Source organism: Phyllostomus discolor, chromosome 2 (assembly GCF_004126475.2).
Source record: "Phyllostomus discolor isolate MPI-MPIP mPhyDis1 chromosome 2, mPhyDis1.pri.v3, whole genome shotgun sequence".
Taxonomy (NCBI): Eukaryota; Metazoa; Chordata; class Mammalia; order Chiroptera; family Phyllostomidae; genus Phyllostomus; species Phyllostomus discolor.
In genome coordinates this window covers 186,030,018-186,050,853 of record NC_040904.2, presented here as the reverse complement: position 1 = coordinate 186,050,853, position 20,836 = coordinate 186,030,018, and the positions used below count along the sequence as shown (strand labels likewise).

Below are 20,836 nucleotides of genomic sequence, written 5' to 3'. Positions count from 1 at the left end.
TGAGACTGGAAAGTGCCCAAGTCAGGCCACTTTTTGACCCCACTGTCTCTGACCAGCTGTTCATAGCACAAGACTGCCACACTACACCTGTACAGGACACACGTGGCTGGTGATGCTCTCACCTACAGAACATTTTAGCCTGTCCTCCTGTCTTGCTGAACAATAAGGAAGTGTGAAGGAATATGCATCACATCTGAAAATGCAATAAATGTGGCAAAGTTAACTCAGAGCCCACATCTGGTTGGCCATCAGAGGACCCATACTGGAAAGAACCTCTATGAGTATAACGAGTATGGTAAGACCTTCAAACAGACCTGTCAGCCAATGATTCATTTGAGAATCCACTGAGAGAGAACAAGGCATGTGAGAGCAGAGAATGTGGGAAGACTTGTCATCCCTGCTCCCGTCTCACTAAATACCAGAGACTCCATAATTGGGAGAAACCTCATAAATGTGGTGAATGTGTAAAAGCCTTCACCGCAAGCCCCCTGCCCACTGACTATCAGTCCATATTGGGGGAAAACCTTCTGAATAGCATGAGTGTGGGAGACCTTCACTCAGTAAAATCTCTTCCAACATCAGGCACTCCACAGGTAAGAAACCTTAGAGCTGGAGTGACTGTGGGGAAGCTTTCTCAACCGATGGAAACCTGCTCAACCGTCAGAGAATCCACACTGGGAAGAAGCTTTTGAATTTAATGAACATGGTAAGGCCTTCAGTGAGAATAAGTGTCTTACTTGGCATCAGAGTTTCCATACTGGGGAACGAGCTCACAAATGGAGGCAGTGCAGAAAAGTCTTCCATTAGAACTCTCACACTGTTGATTATGAGCAAGTTTGTAGCAGAGAAAAATGTTTTGAATGCAGTCTGACAAGGCATTCAGTCTGGGTAAATGTCTTATTTTATGTCACAGACTTCACACAAGCAAAAATCCCTATCAGTGTGGAAGATAATGCACTCAAGATTCACACTCCATTCGCACTGGTGAGAAATCCTATGAATGTACAAGTAAGGGAAGATCTTTGGTTACAACAGCAACTTGATCATACATCAGAGCCTGATAAATTCATTGACTGTGGGAAAGTCGTTAATGAAAGTTCACAGCTTATGCATTAGATCGTTCACACTGGAAAGAAGCCCTAAGAATGCTCTTAATGTGGGAAAGCTTACCGTCAGCATTGTATTTTAATCCCCATCAGTGAGCTACACTGGGGAAAAGCACTTGGGTGTGGTTCAGTACATTTCTTCAAGAATGGCTCTCCAAGATGGAGAGCAAAGGTCTTATGTTTGAATTAAGCTCTCCTTGTAGGAATCCTCACCTTTGTCTGTTCTTGCAACTACTAATTAAATTACAAGGGACAATTTCCTATTTCCTTTAGGATGAGTAAGGGATGGACCATGTGGGTGAATGTGAAAAACTTAATGCAATCTTTCTCTACTATTGAGAAAGTAAAAACCACACATTTTTTTACTAATAGATTTCTCTTCTTTTTAAAAATTATTTTAAATCTATTTGATTAATGTGTATTTTTCAAGATCACAGGTCAAATCTTTGTTTCTCTCTTCTAGTTCTTCTATGTCACCATTTGCATAAATTCATCCTCCAAGACTCTGATTCACTCTTTTCTATTTCTTGTTTTAGTCCTAACAATTTACTTTTAATTTCTACTCAAATTTCTCTTTGTTTGATTTTTTCTACCTACAGAAACTTTTCTTTTACCTGCTTGCTAACTTATATCTCTCAGAATCTGCAAATCCCTATGTACCACTGAAGGCCTCTTCTTCAAATGCTTCTTCATTCAACTGATAAATGACCTTGTAAATTATTTTCTACTTAATGCATATGAGTGTACATTCATACAAACCCTTTGTAAGCTATTTGAGAGTGAATATGGTATCTCTTCCTGTTAGCATATAGATAAGGATTTGTGTAGAATAGTTGTTGAATGTATAGCATTTTGGACATGACTGCATGTGAAAACCAAACTATGAAACAATGAAAGCAAAATAACTCTGAGTGATGTAATTAAGACAAGGGGCTATGCCTTGCCTTTACCCTCCTTTTTGCTCTTTGTCTCTTCCCCAGACTTGGGATGCCTGAAAGGGACCCCCAAGAATAGAACAAGTTGTATTTAAAATCTACTCACCTAGACTCATGACTGGCCTAGTAAAGACTTTCAAATGCAGTATTGTGACAGAAGGTCATGTGTTCCCTGATTGACTTATTCTTATAGCAAGAAATCATTACTCACCAAACGACCTCACCCATTTACTATAAAAGCTCAGATTGATTCAGTAAGCAAGAGTGTCTGTTTGCTGCAGGATTAAGTGAGATTTATGTTGATAGGTTCAGTTAAGAAATAGATCCTTTTCTCTCAGCTTCTACAAATTTCAGACATCTCAGGAATAATGATATTCAAACTGATCCTTCAACGTGTATTGATGTCATATATTAAGTTGATGAATTGAAAGTATCAAGTTCTTTTCCTTTTTTTAGTATTGATTGTACTCTTCACTGTCAACATGAACTCTCTAATAGCCTAAAAGAGCATAGTCTTTTAACACTCCAACAAATGTAAAAATATAAAATGAAAATAAGCTATAAGGACAGTATAATAGAAAGTAATCAATATTGTAAAGCTGAAAATTCAAAGTATAATTTAAAAAAATAAAAAGAGAAAATATATGTTGTACTCATATTCATAAAGGTAAGAAAATATTTACTAATACAAAGGAAAGAAAGAATGGGTTGATTTTTTGAACTGCCTAATTAGTGTCAGGCTCATGTATCTGTTGCAAAAAAATGGGTAGGATAAGGACTATTCTTCCCATTTGCCAGGGGATCCAAACATTTCAATAACTTGCCCAAGGTCTTAGAGCTAATAAGTCATAGAGTCCAAATTTGAACTCATTTAGGTCTTTCTTAACTCTGTCTATATCCATGTTTCTTTACTATGCTGCACAGCAGAAATAATTAAAAGGAAGTAAAATTTTTAATAGCGATTTTATCTTTTCACTATTAACCAGCTATCATGAGCACAACACTTACATACCATTCAGTTTACTTAAATCCCCGGCATATCACCACTGTTCAGGGAGGAAAAAAAATGTAGTTGGAAATTTATGACCTGCCAAAAAGCTGGCTTTGCAGTTTCCAAGTAAAGGCTTTGGTTGGTAAGACTAAAGTTGTTGTTGTTGTTGTTTTTTAAATGAATAACTGTCTTTGTTCCAAAGTATAAAAATTATTCATATGTGTTATATTTGCTCAAATAACAAATTCTGCAAGGGGCCATGATTTCCTGGAAATTGTTCTTTTTGCTCTATTTTGCTTACCATTTTTCTTTTCTCCTCCTATAGGCATGTTCATATTTCACATCGAATGCTTTGCCATTGAAGATTACTTTCATCAATGCTAGTCCAATGGGCCAAAATATCAGCATCATTTTTAAGGTACGGTAACTCCTAAAGCATGAAATTGATTACATTGGTAGAAATACCTGATTTATTACTCATGAAAAAATTACTGTGGCTCTTTTCCTCTGGCAACAGCACAGAAGATTCCAGTTATTTTTGATTTTGCATTTTTTAAAGAATTATAGTACATGCCACATTATGATTGGCAATAAATCAAATACTATTGGCTTTAAGCCAGTGAACCTTCAGTGCAAAACTTGAGAAAATGTTTCAACAAACAAAATTATACAATCACTTTTGTGTAGCAAAGAAAATGGAATGTGTGGTGAGCCCCTATGTAGAGAGCTTTCTTTTGGCCTCAATAATAAATTAAAATCAAATTACCTGTTACTCAAATATTATAAATTAATTTAACATAAAATTCTTATCTGCAAGCACTTGCTGATTTTAAAAATTTTGGTTGTTTTCTTTTTTAAAAATAAAACATAAATATGGGCCGTATCAGTCCTTATCACGAGTCCCATGGGAAAACAGAGTAAAAAGTTATACATAGGTAAGAAAAAAAGACTCAAGAAAAAACTGTAAAAAAAAAAGTAAGGATTTTCCCATCATCCAGCTAGTTTAATCACTTATTCAGTTAAACCAGACAACAAGGCCTCAGAGTGATTTTTGGTGTATTCTGACTATTTTTGAGGATAATGATTAGCACACCCATACATTTCCTTTTTGAAATATGTAACTTCAAACAATAATGGTCCAATGACTCTGATATTTGCTGAAGAAAACAAACAACATGGCATCTCGTCATGGTGTAATTTTCTGCATATAGAGAGCATTTTCTTTTTAAAAATTTTATTGGATTTTTTTCCACTATCATTTAGTCCCCTTATAACTCCCTCCCCACTGTAATCACCCCACTGTTGTCCATGTCCATGAATCCTTTTTCCTTTTTGCTCAATCTCTCTACCCACCACCACCACTAGCTGCCATCCTGCTTCCCATATGAGTCTGTCCCTGTTTTCTTTTTTAGTTAAATTTGTTCATTAGATTCTAGATAGGAGTGAAATCATATGGTATTTGTCTTTCTCTGACTGGCTTATTTCACTTAGCATAATGTTCTCCATCCACACTGCTGCAAAGGGTAACATTTTCTTCTTTTTTGTGGCAAGTAGTATTCCATTGAGCAAATATCCCATAGTTGTTTTATCCATTCATCTACTGATAGACACTTGGGCTGCTTCCATATCTTGGAGATTGTAATTAATGCTACAATGAGCATAGGGGTGCTTATGTTCTTTCAAGTTAGTGTTTTGGCTTCAAAAAAAGAAAACATTTGCAAAATAAAAATTCTTATTAGCTTAAAGGCATAGAACTATTCTTTCCCTTTGGATATATTACATTTTTTCTGCCAACACTAGAAAATCTCCCCTTTATTATTTCTTATTTTTATCAAGGACCATTTACTCTGCAAACTTTTCCACTGCCTTCATATACAAGAAGTCCATGATTCAATATCTGATGGATTGTATGTGGACTATTTGTCCTCATAATCAAGAAACTCTTAGTATTCTAACTCTATGTCAGTGCATAAATTTATGGCACACCAAATAATGTTTCACTTAACTCTCTCTTGGCTGAGTTTGAAATTCAGATAAAAATTCATTCAACCTCTCTTCACTAGACATTGAGTCTAAGATATTTCACATAGATATTAAATTGAAAGATTATTATCAGGGAGCAACATTCTATGCAGCTTCTAATTTGATGGCTGGAGCTTCTGGAATTACTTAAAAGAAAGTTCTTATTTTCTTTGATCTTCTATGAGAAACACAAGGTCCTATGAATGCTAATAAAACAATTGAAACCACTGTTAAGCCAGGCTGAAAATGTATTCAAGGAAAGAAATGACATATACCTTATTTGAAAACTTTTAATGGAATTCAAAGAGAAACCCAGAGTGTATAATTTTGTTTTTAACAGGCTGGAGATGATCTTCGTCAGGATATGCTAGTTCTGCAGATTGTTCAAATGATGGACAATATTTGGCTGCAGGAGGGCCTGGATATGCAAATGATCATTTATAGATGCCTATCCACAGGAAAAGGCCAAGGTCTGTATAGATTAGATACTGGGTTGACTTACATTATTCATCTTATACATTCACTGGTAAAATGCCACCAAATTTTCCATAGCACCCCTTTTAGCCTATACATTGTAAAGTCCAAAGAGCTATGCACAGCAGTCATTGTTCTTTTTTAAAAATTATTTTCAGAAACAATAAGCCAAAATAATTTACAAAAAGCATAATGTCTTTTTCAGTATTAATTAGAACCTTGACAACCCAAATGTTAACTGTGAAATTCTTTCATGTGTCATTAAGAATTAGTTAATAGCTAATGCCTGTTTTTTCTTTTTTGAAGGTAATGATAGAAAAGTCAACTCATTCGAAAAATACAATTGTTGCTTATTGACACAAATTTTCAAAGTTGCAAATGCTTAAAAAGTTCTAAAAATTGTAAATACATTACAAGTCTGCACTTAATTTCTAAAAGACTTTTGAGTAAAGTATTAATATCAATAGTCAAAGGTGACCAAACAAACTATGAACAGAATTCAGCATTTCTTTTCCTTTATAAAACCTAACACGTTATTATGGAAATACAGTTACATTTATACACATTATCAGTGAAAACAATGTCAGTGTCTACTCAAAGTATTACCAAGACATCAGAGGTAAAAGTTGTATTTAATTACAACCATGCTAAATTGAAGAAGTAATTATAAAGATATCTTATCTTTTTACAAGTGGTCATTGCCACTTAGAATTTCATTAAAGTAATTGGTTATAAATTATAGCAGATACTTCTGCATAAACAAAAAGATAAAGAAGAATCATAGAAATAGAAAAAGGACTTAGAACCATGTAGTCATTTTTTTTTCTTTCAAGCAGAGCTTCAATTTAAACCCATCATCACTAAAGAAAGCCTGCCCCTCCAGTTCCTAACATCCCATCATTAGGCTCAGTGCCCCAGCCGACTGTGATTTGAGATTTTAGAAGATAAGCATGGAAGCACCTTCTAGTTAACTTAACTTGCAACTTGAACTTCAGTATGACTCTCTTGTTATACTAGTCAATTATTTTGACTCCTATCATAGGGCTTTGCTTCCATGCCATGTGTCCCACCCCTGAACCTTTTGTAAAGCTCTAGTTCCTAAAAGTCTTTTATCATTGCTGCTCTGAAATGGTTATTCCTTGAGTTTTACTCTGCCTGTTCTCATGTGACCTGATTCTTTCATAGCCTCATATGTTGAAAGTGCAAGCAAAAAACTAGATGAGCCAAGCTGAGCTTTATGACATCACATGGATCATCCTTTCTTCAGAAGTTGAGTACATACATCACTCATCACTAACCTCAATGGAATTCTTCCATTCCACCCACTCATTTCTCAGTTTATAATGATAGAAAGTAACTGAGGCTAAATCTTTTGAAGTTAATACAATGATTCAGCAAAAAAATGCCTGTAGACTTGCCCAAAGTTGCAGATGTCATAAATCAAACAAGTTTTTCTTCCCCCATTGACCGGCAATCTTGTATAGTTGTACAATTTCAGATGGCATTATACTAGCAAAGTATTTCTTCAAGAAAAATAGAGATCATTAAAGCAAATGTCATTTTTAGGTTGCATTTTTAATCAGGTTCCAAGGCTTAATGAATATCTTACTCTTCTCAAGCAACATCACAAAGTAAGGGAGGGAATACTAAAATGTACTAAAAAGAGCTATGGCCCTTAAGGAGAATATACTCCAGGCCAGAAGTTTATGTGGCTTTATCAACATTATTATTGATTATAATTCTTATGATTAATTGGTATATAATGTCCCGGGAGCTTTGGAAAAGACTTCCAGAGCAAATTAAAATTCTTTATAATTTATTTTATTTCTGGTTCTCCAAATTTCCTTGGCATAACTATTACTCAGGGGAATTGGAGGAGCAGACATAACAAGCCCCAACCATGGTACTAAGTCAAGCTCTCCACAGTGGGTAGAGGTGGGGTGCTCAAGTCTTGGTGACTGGAAAAGCTGCTCTGATGTTTCTCATGCACCCCTTTTTGAAAGCTCCTGCCTTTTATGACACCACCTTGAAAAGTTTGTTCCTAAGAACCTTGCAACTTAAAGTCCGACCCATGGACCAGCAGCACCGACATTACCTGGGAACACTTTTAGAAATGCAGAAGCTCAAGCCCCACCCCTTTCCTACTGAGTCAGAACCTCCATTTCCATAAGATTCCCAAGTGATACATAAGTGCATTAAAATTTGAGAAACGCTGCATTAAAAGACTATGAAAATGGAGCCATACATATTACTCAATTCACACAGAATTGTGTTAGAAGTATTAAAAGGTGTATGATACATACTGAATTAAAATGTATAAAATGGAAATTTATGATTTTAATTAATAGGCAGAATTTAGCCATCATGATTGTTACAAATTAGGTACAAGCTTTTCTGAGTAGTCAGCAATGCAAGCCTTATGATAAATGACTTGAGATTTAGCGAAGATTAACTTTCTGAAGACAAAAGTGATCTGGAAAGTAACTGATGCTGCTATAGCGTAGCACCCAAAGGGTGCAGTGGTCTGAGTCCTTGTTGGGGGCACAGTCAGATTGTGGTGACACCCGGGAACCATGGAGAGGTAATTTTCCTCTAGAAAATGCTACATGAAGGAACTGGAAAAATGAGGAGGGAGTTTTTCAGGATTAGAAAGAAGAATCACTTCTTTCTAGAGTAATTCCATTACTACTAAATGCAATGCTTTATATTTGCTATCTCACTTAATGCACTTGAAGAAAACCTACACAAGACCAAATACTGGTGAAGGAGGAGCGAGGATGTTATGACACTAAAGATGTGCCCAGGATTCAGGATTTATCTTTGGTGTATTGGTTCTCTTTCTTTTCCATTTTCTTTTTTTTTTTAACATACAGGTTTTATAGGTTATACTTGAAGCATTCAATTCCTACTCCCCATGTTTTAACTTCTTTCTGATCTAGCAAAGTAGATGCCTAGTGGTCACAACTGGGCTAGGGGATATTAAGAGAGATTAAGGCTGCAACCAGCTGCCACTGGCCAAAGCCAGCATAGAGAAGTCTTTTGTTTGCTATCACTGTGATCTGCTTGTTTGTTGTTGTTTCATTTGAATGAAATCATCAACTTTAAAAGCTCAACCATCTCTTTTTTCATACAATTACATTTGTGTCCCTGGTCCCTTTGGCATTTGAGTTTGCAACTCTTACAGTTGTCAAGATGGTAAAAACCAGGAGCTCTATGCTTTCACTTCTTTCAAGGACCTTACAGAACTATCCGTTACAGGTTGTTTCATGGACATCAAGCCTGCGAGAGTTCAACACTGGGTTTAAACTGTTGTTCTGAACAGAATAGAAATCAGCAGGTTTGAAACTATTTACATTTCAATAATCTTATGAACACAATGAAAAGAAGCCTTGATGGATACATGGCCAGTGGGGCAAAGGTCCTGTTGAAGTTCCATCCATATATGCGTGCTCCCTTTGAAAAAATTATCATCGTTTCTCTTTAATGTTGACTGAGAAGGAAGGGGCAGGTCACTCTCTCCATGTTTACAGCAGTTATTGTGTTCACTCCTAGAAAATGAACATGTGACAGCAAAGTTTTTATTAACCTGAAAATTGACTTATACAATATATTTTAAATATTTGTTGTTGAGACTGCACTTGGTCTGCTCCCCAAAGTCGTCACACATGTTTGAAGGCCCTCCCCTAAACTCTGAGTGAGTGCACAGGCCACGTGTTCACAAGCCCACCGCTCTACTGTTGCAGTGTGGTCTCTGTGAGACATCCAGACTGGCTCTCCGCTCTAGTTCCGGGAAAAATATTACAGCTGTTTCTGACATATCTGATCCAAACACAACAAATAGCTTCGTTGCTTCCCAGGATTTAGGAAAACTCAGAAGAGAAGCTAGAAGTAAGGCTCCTTCAAAGAAGATACGGGAAGGAGAAGGATAATCCAAACAGTGCTGACAACTACTGTTACCTAGACAGAGATGTATTTCCTTAGCATCCCTCATTCTGTGAAGAAAATATTATTTCCATAATCTCTTTTTCATCAATTAGGATTGGTACAGATCGTGCCTGATGCTGTAACCCTAGCAAAGATCCATCGCTGCTCTGGACTGATGGGACCGCTGAAGGAAAATACCATCAAAAAGTGGTTCAGTCAGCACAACCACTTAAAGACGGATTATGAAAAGGTTTGTCCTACTGGAGCTAATTTTACTTAATGTACTTAAATAAGAATATACTCTAGTTCATGAGATATTCTGATTTATGACAAAATAAATCCTCGAGTTCTAATTCACTGAATCACCAGCCTAGTACCAATGACCCAGTTTAAATGATGTATTAACTAGATAAAAATTTCTGTGTTTGGTTTCCCTTCTGGGTGAAATTCTGGGCTATTAATAAAGACTCTCTTTGCTCGCTGGCCTCTCTTATCTCACCTAAGGTACTCCTTGCACTGCTCCTTTCAGGTCACCCCTGCCTATTTGTACACAATCTCCAATTCCTATAAATCTCCTTCTTTTGATTGCAACATGTCTCTTCTGCCAAGCTCTACTTTTCCATGCCTTATTCTTTCAATGTTCGCAAAATGCCTAATAGACTTTTAATTTTTTTGTATCTCATTACTTGGTAAGACATACTGTTTTATTTGACTGCCAACATTTTTCCCTGCTGTACTGCACCCTGGCATCTGGTCTCTAGGGTACAGTTGTGTGGGTTCTATACCAGGGCTCCTGGCTAAGGGGAACAGTTGGTTAGAGCTAGGCCTTGTTCCACTTGCCAAGACATGAACTGGTACATCTGGGCCCACCAAGAGGCAGAGGTACTTTTAGGCTAATTCACAGAAAGGTGCAGCATGGGCCAGCATTAGACTTGCTCAGAACTGTCCTGAGCACTGAAATTTCCTCCTTCCAGGAAACTGCTCAGTCCTGGGCAGACTGGGACAATTGATCACCATACTAGCATAGGTCATGACAGAGAGACCCAAGAGTTCACCTATTCAAGACTTGGAGTGGAATGAAATAGAGGCTTTGGGAGGAGAAGTAACAGAAAATTAGAGGTTATCTTGAAATCTGTTTTTAGCCATTGCCCAAACTGTAACTTGAGTTTTGCACAGATCGCTGGGTTTATATTGTTTTAGGTGTTTCCACATACATTTGCTAACAACCACAATGTGAAGAACATATTTTATCTTCACTTCATAAGTGAAGAAAATCTAGGCTGACGCATTAACTGACTTTCGCAGACACTTAGGACACCTGGAACTGAAGTATCCCGGCGTGTAGTCCAGCGACACAGACTCCCAGTCAACCTGTCAACCCACCATTCAGGGAGACTCAGAACCATGACCCAACCAACACCCGTGGCTATACCAGGGTTACTCGTGGTTGCATCATGGATGAAAATAATGCATACCCAGGAGACCATTTTGAAACATAGTGTAATTTTAGCAAGTCACATTCTTTCATTGAAGACACATAAGCCACAACTGACTTAGCAGTGACCTGCTTCCACCTACACATTCATTGATATATACTGTACCAAACACTCAGACATCAACTGGATGACTTATTTGCAAGGATAAACATAAAATATTGCAGATATCTCAACATGGCTTTTTCTGTGTTAAAATTCAAATATTAAAAAGTTCATATTTTCCATTTCTTTGGGGATAGGAATTATTAGGCCATATTGTTCTTTCTTTGACCTTGAAAAAAAAAATCATTCAATACTGTGTATTTGAGACATCAAAAAAAGTACACCACGAACCCCCTCTAGAAACTCTGAAAATTAGCACCAACTGAACGAAAGAGATATGTTCTCCAATTTCAATGAAAGCATTTATTTATTAGGCTAAACAACATGTTCTTTTGTAGCATATCAAGAGCCCATTATTTAATCATACCCTTTGGTCAACTGAAATGTAGAAGTGGTTCTTGATTACGTAATTTTGCTTTCATCATGCTACTTACCATTAGCTCTGATGTAAATGTATTTGCTTATTTGTATGTGTGTTATTTTTGTGTTTTTGTTTTTCGACTGATTAGGCCCTGAGGAACTTTTTCTATTCCTGTGCTGGCTGGTGTGTGGTGACATTCATCCTGGGAGTCTGTGACCGTCACAACGACAACATCATGCTGACAAAGTCAGGCCACATGTTTCATATTGACTTTGGAAAAATTTTAGGTCATGCACAAACATTTGGAGGGATAAAAAGGTCAGTGCACAAATAAATTTTATTACAGCAATTAAGTAATGTCCTGGAGTGATATATAATGGCATAGAAACTAAGCAGATGACTTGCTTCCCAACTCTCAAACCCCTGAAGTTAGTGTAAACATGATTATAGATCTAATAAACTAAAATGTTTAAAAAATAGATTGTTAAGGAAAAATTAGGTTTCCTAAAATAGTTAGTGGACTAAATTGGCCCTCTCTCATAAAACACTAATCCTGTTCTAGTCTGAATTATCTGAAATATAATATTTTGGGTTTTTTTAAACAAACTTTGAATGGACAATGAGGCATAAGTTTATGATGTCAATACATCTGGTATATTGCCTATGGCAATCGCTACCCCTGGTCTACTTATTATAAAACTAGCATACATCCTGAACTGGATCATTCTGGAAAATCACTCTGAATATATTTAGTGAGCACCTACCAATCAAGGATCTGGGGTTACAACATTAAACAAGGCACATACAAAACCTGATCTCGTTCCAGCAGAGATGACAAGCATTAAACACACTAACATGCAAAGAAATAATATGAGGAAATAAAGAGTTTAATTTCTTATTAAGAAACAAAAACAGAGAAATGGGATAGGAAGGGACCGAGGCAGGAATGCTGTTTCAAAGAAGCCTCTTGGAAGAGATGACAGACAGCTGTGTAATGAGTGGCAACTTTGTGGAGGTCCATGAGAAGAGAGAAAAGCAAAACTAACAACCATTAGGATGGAAATAAGCCTGGCATGTTCCAGTGACAACAAGAAAGCCTGGGCCTGATGGTGGGGTTGAGAGGGGCAGGCAGTGAAAGGTAAAGGGGAAGAGTCCAGTGGAGGCAGAACAGGTAGGACACTGAGGACACACTACAGAGGTTGGCTTTAGTTTTAAGTCCGGGGGCAAATGATAGGATTTCAGTGGTATTCAAAGTGCTCTCCTGCTGTCCAGTGGAGTAATGAGGCCAGTTGGGAGGCTATTGCAATTGTTAAGGCAAGAACTTAGTGTTAAAAAAAGTAGTGAAAACTGACAGATTCAGAATATATTTTGGAGTGAGCCCCAGAACCTGCTAATTGCCTGGGCATTGTCAGTGATTAATGAGCTAGGGGATGAGTCCAGTGGGTTAGAAAAAGAAAAAATGGTCTAGGATGACTCCTGGATCTTCGGTCTTAGCAAAAATCATATCATTCACTGAATCAGAAAAGACTGTTGGATGAGTAGGGGCTTTTTTTATTTAAGCTGGAAGCCAGGAAACCAAAAGTTTAGGAGGAAAAGTCCCTTGCTTTTAAAAAGATACTTCATATAAAAGTAGAAGTGGGATCAGACCATTCCGAAGACTGACCAGTATCATTTAGCTAAAAACATGTCCTCAATAGAAGAAATAATAAGGGCTCCTACAATATGAAAGGATGAACTCTCTCCAGATGGCCATAATCTGGTATTAAAATGCTAACATAAACTATATACGGATCTTTGGAAAGCACTGATTTCTTGCTGGGCTGTTGCCGATTTATACTGCGTACATCACTGTTCCAGAACGTCTCACAATACCCAGCTGTGTGATTCTGTTTAGGAAATGTTTGCAAACATCAGGCACTCCCCCTGAGTCAGCCCAGCAGCTCTCTCCTTTGGATTCCCTGCCCAGGTGTGCCGGAACCCTTCTTCTGAAGAGTGCTCCGCACTGAAGACTATATCAGTGTTTGTTGTAATCAATTATAAGTGACAAGAAAAGAGAATGTGTCCCTGGGTGGCAATTGTTCCTTTCATTTAAAATTATCTAAATATCTTACTTTTGGTGATTTTTAAAGTATGGGCTTTGAAAGTCAAAAATTGAACTCTTAGTCCTTTAAGTCCTCTGACTTTGAGGCTTGTTGACTGACAGAACGGAGGACACTCTCAGTCAAGTTTATTTCGATTGTAGGGGATTTCATCAAGTCACTCTTGACTTCAGGTATAGTTTCAGACACAAGCAGACGTGTGCGGGACCAGGTTGCAAGAGCCTATTGTGTGTATTGCTGCTCAGCTCCACGCTCAGTGGCATCACACTGGCAGCCTAACATCAGCCATAGTGGATTACACACACTACGGAAGTTGGCAAGTGTTAACACATCATAGTGTTTTTATTTTCTAAAAGAATAAAAGTGAGCTAGTTATCAAATATTTACCACCATACAACAGGACATAAATCCATGAAAAACAGATTAAAAATCATTCCAGAACTCAACAAAATAAAATTCAAAACCTATTCTTTTCCTGTTAAAATATTTATACCAGGATGATCAAAATATTATATATCTGTCTTCTTACAACACGATTTATATCCTTTTCAAATTTTATACCAATAAATCACCAATCACCTAATGTAATTAATCTCAGAATTTTCATCTCAATATTAATCATAAAAATTCCCTGTATCTGGTATCATTTTGACCTTATCTTCAATAGTTAATTACCACTGATTTAAAGATTTTAATATTTAATTCCTAATTTGAGTATTGTAATATTTATTTTCTAAATATTCTCAATTTAAAAGCATCTTTGGGAAACAAAACTCCCTTAGCAGATTAAAAGATTAATTTTTGTCTTACTCCAATCATCCTGGTTTTGTGCAATATTCATAGCAATCCAAATTCTGTAGTGGCATTAATGATCTTCCACATGCTTTAATTACTGTCTTAGTTTTCTTTGAAATTAGATGAGTCTTGTTGGTTTGTTATTCACACAATTGTTTATTAAGAAATAATGTGGTTTCTTTTATTCAAAGAAGGCCTCATCTAAATTTTCTAGACGAAAACACATTTCTAATCCCTCTTCAACTGTGAGTGCCTTAAGGACGTCTTTGTATCTCAAGCATCTAGCTAGTACCTGACACTTAGGGCTTAATTTTGGTTTATTACTATAAAAATGCCATAAAATTTACTGCTCTTGACCTGAGAAAGTACAATTTTTCTGAAGATAAAATTACTAAGAACTTGACCTGTTTTATAACTGGAAATTTTCCAAGGGATTTTTACCTAGTAGTTACTCTACCTGTGGGAGTGTGGGGGACAAGACTCACAATTTGAGACACACCACCTCACCCCCATGAGACTGGCTACTGTGAAAAAAACAGGAAACAAGTGTCAGCAAGGATGTGGATAAATTGGAACCCCTGTGCAATGTTATTGGGAATATAAAACCGCACTGCTGTTGTGGAAAATAGTAGGGCTGTTCCTCACAAATATAAAAATAGAATTACCATATGTTTCAGAAATTTCACTTTTGGGTCTATACCCCAAAGAACTGAGAGCAGGGACTCATGCTGATATTTATACACCCATGTTCTCAGCACCATTACTCACAATAACTAAAACGTAGAAGCAACACCAGAGCCCATCAACAGATGAATGGGCAAGCAGAATGTGGTATATACATACAAAAAGTACTATTTGGCCTTAAAAGAAGAAAATTTTGACACATGCAATACATGCATGAACCTTGAGGCCATTGTGCTGAACAAAATAAGTCAGTCACAAAAAGACAAACATTGCATGCTTCCACTTTTACAACGTACTTAGAGTAGTCTGAATCACTGAGACAGAGAATGAAATGGTGGTGGACAAGCATTAGGGAGACAGAGGAATGGAGCATTCCTGTTCCATAAGTATAACGTTTCAGTTTTATAAAATAAAAAGATTTATGGAGAAGGTTGACAGTGATGGTTGCACAAGATTATGAATATTATAATACCACCAAACTGTACATGTAAAAAAGGTTAAGATAGTAAATTTTATGTTATGCATATTCTACCACAGTGAAATAACTGAAAAAAAAATGGTGTACTACAAGTTTCACAAAGGCTTCACCAATCACAAAGTCAATTCTCGGCAAACTACACCTAGCATTTGAATAGTGCTTTGCATTTTCAAAGCACTTCCACATTGACTATTCCAAGGAATAAAATGTATTGTCATTCCCATTTGCTTGCTATTATTTCTCCCTCTTCTGCTTCACCTCATCATTCCACTATGTGTTATCACCTGGTTTCTTTTGAGTAACCTTCTTTAGCTCTTTCTATCCCACTCCCATTAGAATATGTTTTTAATTTCTCTAGTTTAAAAAAAAAACATGAATTTTACTCAAAAAGAGACTTGCAGGTTTTCAGATAAAAAGAATGAGGGATGATTGAAAAAGGAAGAGAAGTTTATGGGAATAAAAGGGAAGAAATGAGGAAGGAAAGAGGGAGGGAGACAGCTATTTAAACAGTAGTGTAAGGATTCTGCCTTCCTGTGCCTATGAGCCTCTGCCCCATTGTGAACAAAGAGTGCTTAGAATGGAAGACAGAGGTACTGACTCTTCTGGTGGTCTCAGGTACAATGTGCCTGTCAATACAAGCATTTCATAGCCCTGAGTCTGCAGCTAGTACTAAAGAAAGACTTCAAATGCCTCCTGTACATGAACCCAGTATAAGAACTTCATCTGGCGTTCAACTGAAGAAGCAGTACCTGATCCTATGCTGGGGGGAACTCAAGTTTGATATGTAAATTTTGGTCTTGCAGATGGTAACTTTATGGGTGGTTTAAATGTTTCAGAGGTCACTTGGGACTACTGCTGCTTTTTACCCTCAGCCTGACTTTAAAACCTAACACTATTTGAAGTGTGATACCACAATCCAATTTCACCTAAGTGTTATAGCTTTGATAATCTTTTCTTCATATCCAAACTCACTTTTATTCCAAGCAGATGCTGAAATTTCATACAAAGCGTAACTGTACATTTTCCCTTGAACTCAGGCTCGAGGGGGAAAATCATGGGAATTGGGAGGAGCTGTCCTTCCTGTCCTCATAAAACCCTGATCTACTATAAACTCACGCCCAAAATGTCAGACTTGGGAAAGTAGGACTGATGATTTTGAAGAGGTAGCTGTTTCCAACTACCCTTCTCAAATAAGAGAGATGATGTCCTGAGCCTCTCAGATACTCTAGTCATTACCTAAAGTTATGGAGCAGTTAAAGATGAGCGACCTCCCACAGTCCAACTTAGGACTCACAGTGCATTTATAAAAGACTTAAGAGATTATTTGTGAGGGTCTCCTCAGCTAATAATTGCCAAGAGCTTGAAGATCTCACTGGACATCCAAAAGTTCATTTTGTAATAGTACACGAACCCCATGTTCTCTTTTATATTGCACATGTGGGGTTTCCTGTGCTGTCTAATTATACAAGATCCTATCTCATCCAGTGGAGATTCCAAATTGCCTTCTCAATTAACTCATGGATATTAGACAAGAGACTTGTGTTCTTTCTGTTGGACAGCAAAATGTGCTCTCTGAAATGTAGGTCACTTGTGGTGATCAGGGAAAGTGTAAGCTTAGACATTTCTCAAGATACTCTGTAGTCATTTATCTGTATGCTAATATCAGCATTCACGATGCTGATGAGAATCTGCAACTTTTAGAAAGTTTAAAACAATATATTTTAATGCTACTATGATCTTTCCTGGGAACAGTAACATTTGAAATTTATGAAATTAATCGTTATTTCAATAATAAAGTGTGCCTCACTACTGAGTCCCATTTTGGTTCACAATACAAATACTTATTTAAACACACAAGTTTTTCAAACCTGGGACTACAGGTTGTGTACCTCCATCTACTGATTTTACCAGTTACTCAAATAAATGCTAGATCAACTATACTATAAAGGGAAGGGTTATGTATGTTCAGGGAGCCCAGAAGAGTGATCCTATAGTCACGAACCCTGGATAGAGCTGTCTGCCCTTCTATGCCACTCTCCATGTCCCCTGCCTCCATCACCAATCGTGAAACATGCAGTTCTTCTCAAACTGCTGTGGGTTATCGCTGACAGTGGTGAAAGCGAGTGCTCCTTGGTGTGGTGCTACGTCATCACTATGGAGAGTCAGGTTCTAAAGGAAATAGTCAAAATTACCATTTAAAGCCTAATAAATACTTGATATGCACTAATTTAATTAATTCTCACAAGAACTCTTTGAAGTAGCTACTGTTATTTTCTCTAATTCACAAATCAAGAACTAAGACAGAGAGCAGTCTCAGTTGTTATAACTTCCCCGGAGTCATAGGCAGTAGGTTGTAGGACCCTCGGGAAAGTCCCATGTAGGAGACTGTTACTCCCATTTCTCAATAATCCCAACACACCCTGTTTTCCCTCCAGCATTGGCACAAATTGCTGTTTCTTTGGTTAGTACCAGATGACATAGTGATCCTGAATTTATGGCCATGGTATATATTAAATCCAAATGCTAAACAATTACAAACAAATATGTTGTAAGATTACTGTACTATGAGGAGCATCCCAAAATTAAGACTAAGTGTTAAAGTATCAGGGCAGTTTTCCCATCCCTGGGCAGTATGCTCTCTCACGTGTGGAAAGGCAGGCACAACTGCTTACTCTCTTTTAATTTTTTTCTTACATTAAAAAAAATCTAGTAGGAATCTTTAAGCTAATAGAAGTTAAATGTTTATGGGATGTGACTCTAGTTTTCAGAGCCCACCCGGACTATTCTATTGAACTTATTGGGGCCAAAGACCACCCTGAACTGTTGGGAAGAAGCCCAGCAGTATTATCTAGACTGCATAATTCACATTTGAGAAAATGGTTTCTGTGAATTATTGTGTTCTCGAACAGCTTACGTGCTCAATACTTCAAAACCTAACAGTATTCATTTTTAAAGTGTACACATATTTGTTTAAAGAATAGCTCAATAAATAAAAGACAGCTCATTTTAAGGATACGATGCCTCACCTATTTCAGAGTGCATCCATTACAATTAGCATGCTTGGTCCATTTCCTTAATAAATGTATTTTAGTACAGGGCAGCCCCTACCATGAGAGCTAATGGTATTGAGAAGTTTTCAAGAGGAAGCATAAGATGAGGAGAACGTCGACGAAGGCATGAGACTTAACTTAGTGGATAAGAAGAGGATAATACAGCCCATAGCAGAGAGTATTGTAAAAGTGTGGAGGTAGAAGATAAGCGTGTGCCGTAACCCACTTGCCTGCCTCCTCTGTGCTGTACCACAGCAGCCAAGCACCACATGAAAGCACCAACACAACAGGGCAGACGTTGTCTCCACTGTCAAAGGGGCCATCTCCTTGGCCCTGTGCTCACACAGTACTTCTGTGGCCATCTCATTACCTCCCTCAGCACAATGATTTGTACTTTATCCTCCCAGGAGAAACATCAGATCTCTCCTACCCATCATTCCCTCTCCCTACTTTAGACAGAAGACCACACCTCCTACTTGACTGAGAAAATAGAAACGGTCAGAACAGAGTCTGCTTTTCTACACAGAGTCTGCTTTCCTACTCAGTACAAAACTCACAAACTTACATCTGCACATACACTTCTTCCTTGATGTTTAGATGTGTTTTCCCGCTTAAAGCCAATCCTTCCATCTGTGCTGTGGAGCTATTTCCCTCCCACTTTCTAATGTACTTTATGCTATCAATAATTAATTTGTCCTTGCACATTTATTTTCTCCCTCTTAAATAATCCTCTTAAAAATGCTCGTCTCCCCGAAGTTTAAATAACCTTGCCTCAAACCCCTGTTTCCAAGTGGTTTTGCTCACTTTCACAAACTTCCTGCAGGAGTCGTCTGAACTCTTCCTCCCATTCTATAACCACTTCAATCTGGCTTTATTCTACATTACTGGGTAAGATCAACAGTGGCCTCCATAGTGTTATATTGAACAATATTGATTCCTCATTTTACCTGAATTATCAGCAGATTGTAATAGTGTTGACTATTCCTTCCTCACAATACCCTCTTCACATGCCTTCTGTGATGCAGCAGCACTCTGAAGTTCTCAGTGCAGGATGGTTCCTTTCTACCAAGCCACCAAATGCTAAGATTCCTCATGCCTCATCTTAGCCCTCTTCTCTTCTTACTCTACAGTCTCTACCAAACTGATGTCAGCTACATCCAAAGCTTCTATCAATATCTTAATCCAGGTGACTCACAAATTCTAATTAAACATTTGATTTTGGGGTAAGTGTAGATTCACATGCAGTTGTAAGAAGTAATACATACATCCTCTGTACCCTTCAACAGTTTTCTCCAATGGAAATATCTTATAAAATTATAATGCAGTGTCATAACCCAGGACATTGATACTGACACAGTCCAGGTCCAGAACAGTCGCATCATCCCCAGGATGCCTCATTTTGCCCTTTTGTAGGGACACCCACTTTCTTCTCACCTTCATCTTCCAGTCTTATCTCCTGAAAACCACTGATTTTTTCCATTTCTATAATTATGTCATTTCAAGGATATTATATAAATGGAGTCCTGCAATATGTAACATTTTGAAATTGACTTTTTTTCACATAGCATAATTCTTTGGACACTCACCTAAATTGTTTTATATGTCAATAGTTTATTTATTTTATTAACATAATATTCCATGGCATAGATATACCACATTTGTTTAATAATCCACCCATTGAAGGACATCTGGGCTATTTCCAGATTTTAGCAATTACAAATAAAGCTTATTCAGTGTGAATATATGTTTTTATTTCTATGAGACAAGTGCCCTAAAGTATAATTGCTAGGTTGTAGTAGTTGCATGTTATTGTTGTTTAAGCGACTGCCAAGTGGTTTTCCATTGTAGCTGTACCATTTTACATTCCCACCATCATGAGTGAGTGATCCAGTTTCTCTGTATTCATGCCAAAATTTGGTATTTTAATTAACTTTTAATTTAGTCAGTCTGATAGGTATAAAGTGATACTTCACTGTGGTTTTAATTTGCATTTTTCTAAAGGCTAATTATGTTGAACACCTTTTCATGTGCCTTGTTTACCATCTTCATATCTTCCTCTGTGAAATGTCTGTTCATGTCTTTTGTATTGTTTGAGTTGGCAAACTGTAACTGCCTAATGGTAATGATCTTGGTGTTCTAGAGATCATGTCTACGGTATGGTAAAAAAGAGAAGTTTATGCATAACTAACAATAAACAGCAATTTATTGTCCTTGTGTTTTCCGTATTAAATGAATTTGTCTCCTTAATAATTAGTGTTTGTAATAGAAATATTCTTAAATTTCACAAATATATGTACATTTTAAACTAATGCTCATTTC

General features: G+C 37.1%; 1 protein-coding gene across 1 annotated transcript in view; it reads left to right on the top strand.

The window, feature by feature from the left end:
- Window positions 1–20,836, top strand: part of PIK3C2G (phosphatidylinositol-4-phosphate 3-kinase catalytic subunit type 2 gamma) — a 263,031-nt gene that overhangs the window by 167,731 nt on the left and 74,464 nt on the right. Inside the window, exons 22-25 of the mRNA XM_036019298.1 lie at window positions 3,358–3,450; window positions 5,395–5,524; window positions 9,566–9,702; window positions 11,560–11,729. Of these exons, the coding sequence (XP_035875191.1) occupies window positions 3,358–3,450; window positions 5,395–5,524; window positions 9,566–9,702; window positions 11,560–11,729 (530 nt within the window). The remainder of the gene's footprint in view (window positions 1–3,357; window positions 3,451–5,394; window positions 5,525–9,565; window positions 9,703–11,559; window positions 11,730–20,836) is intronic.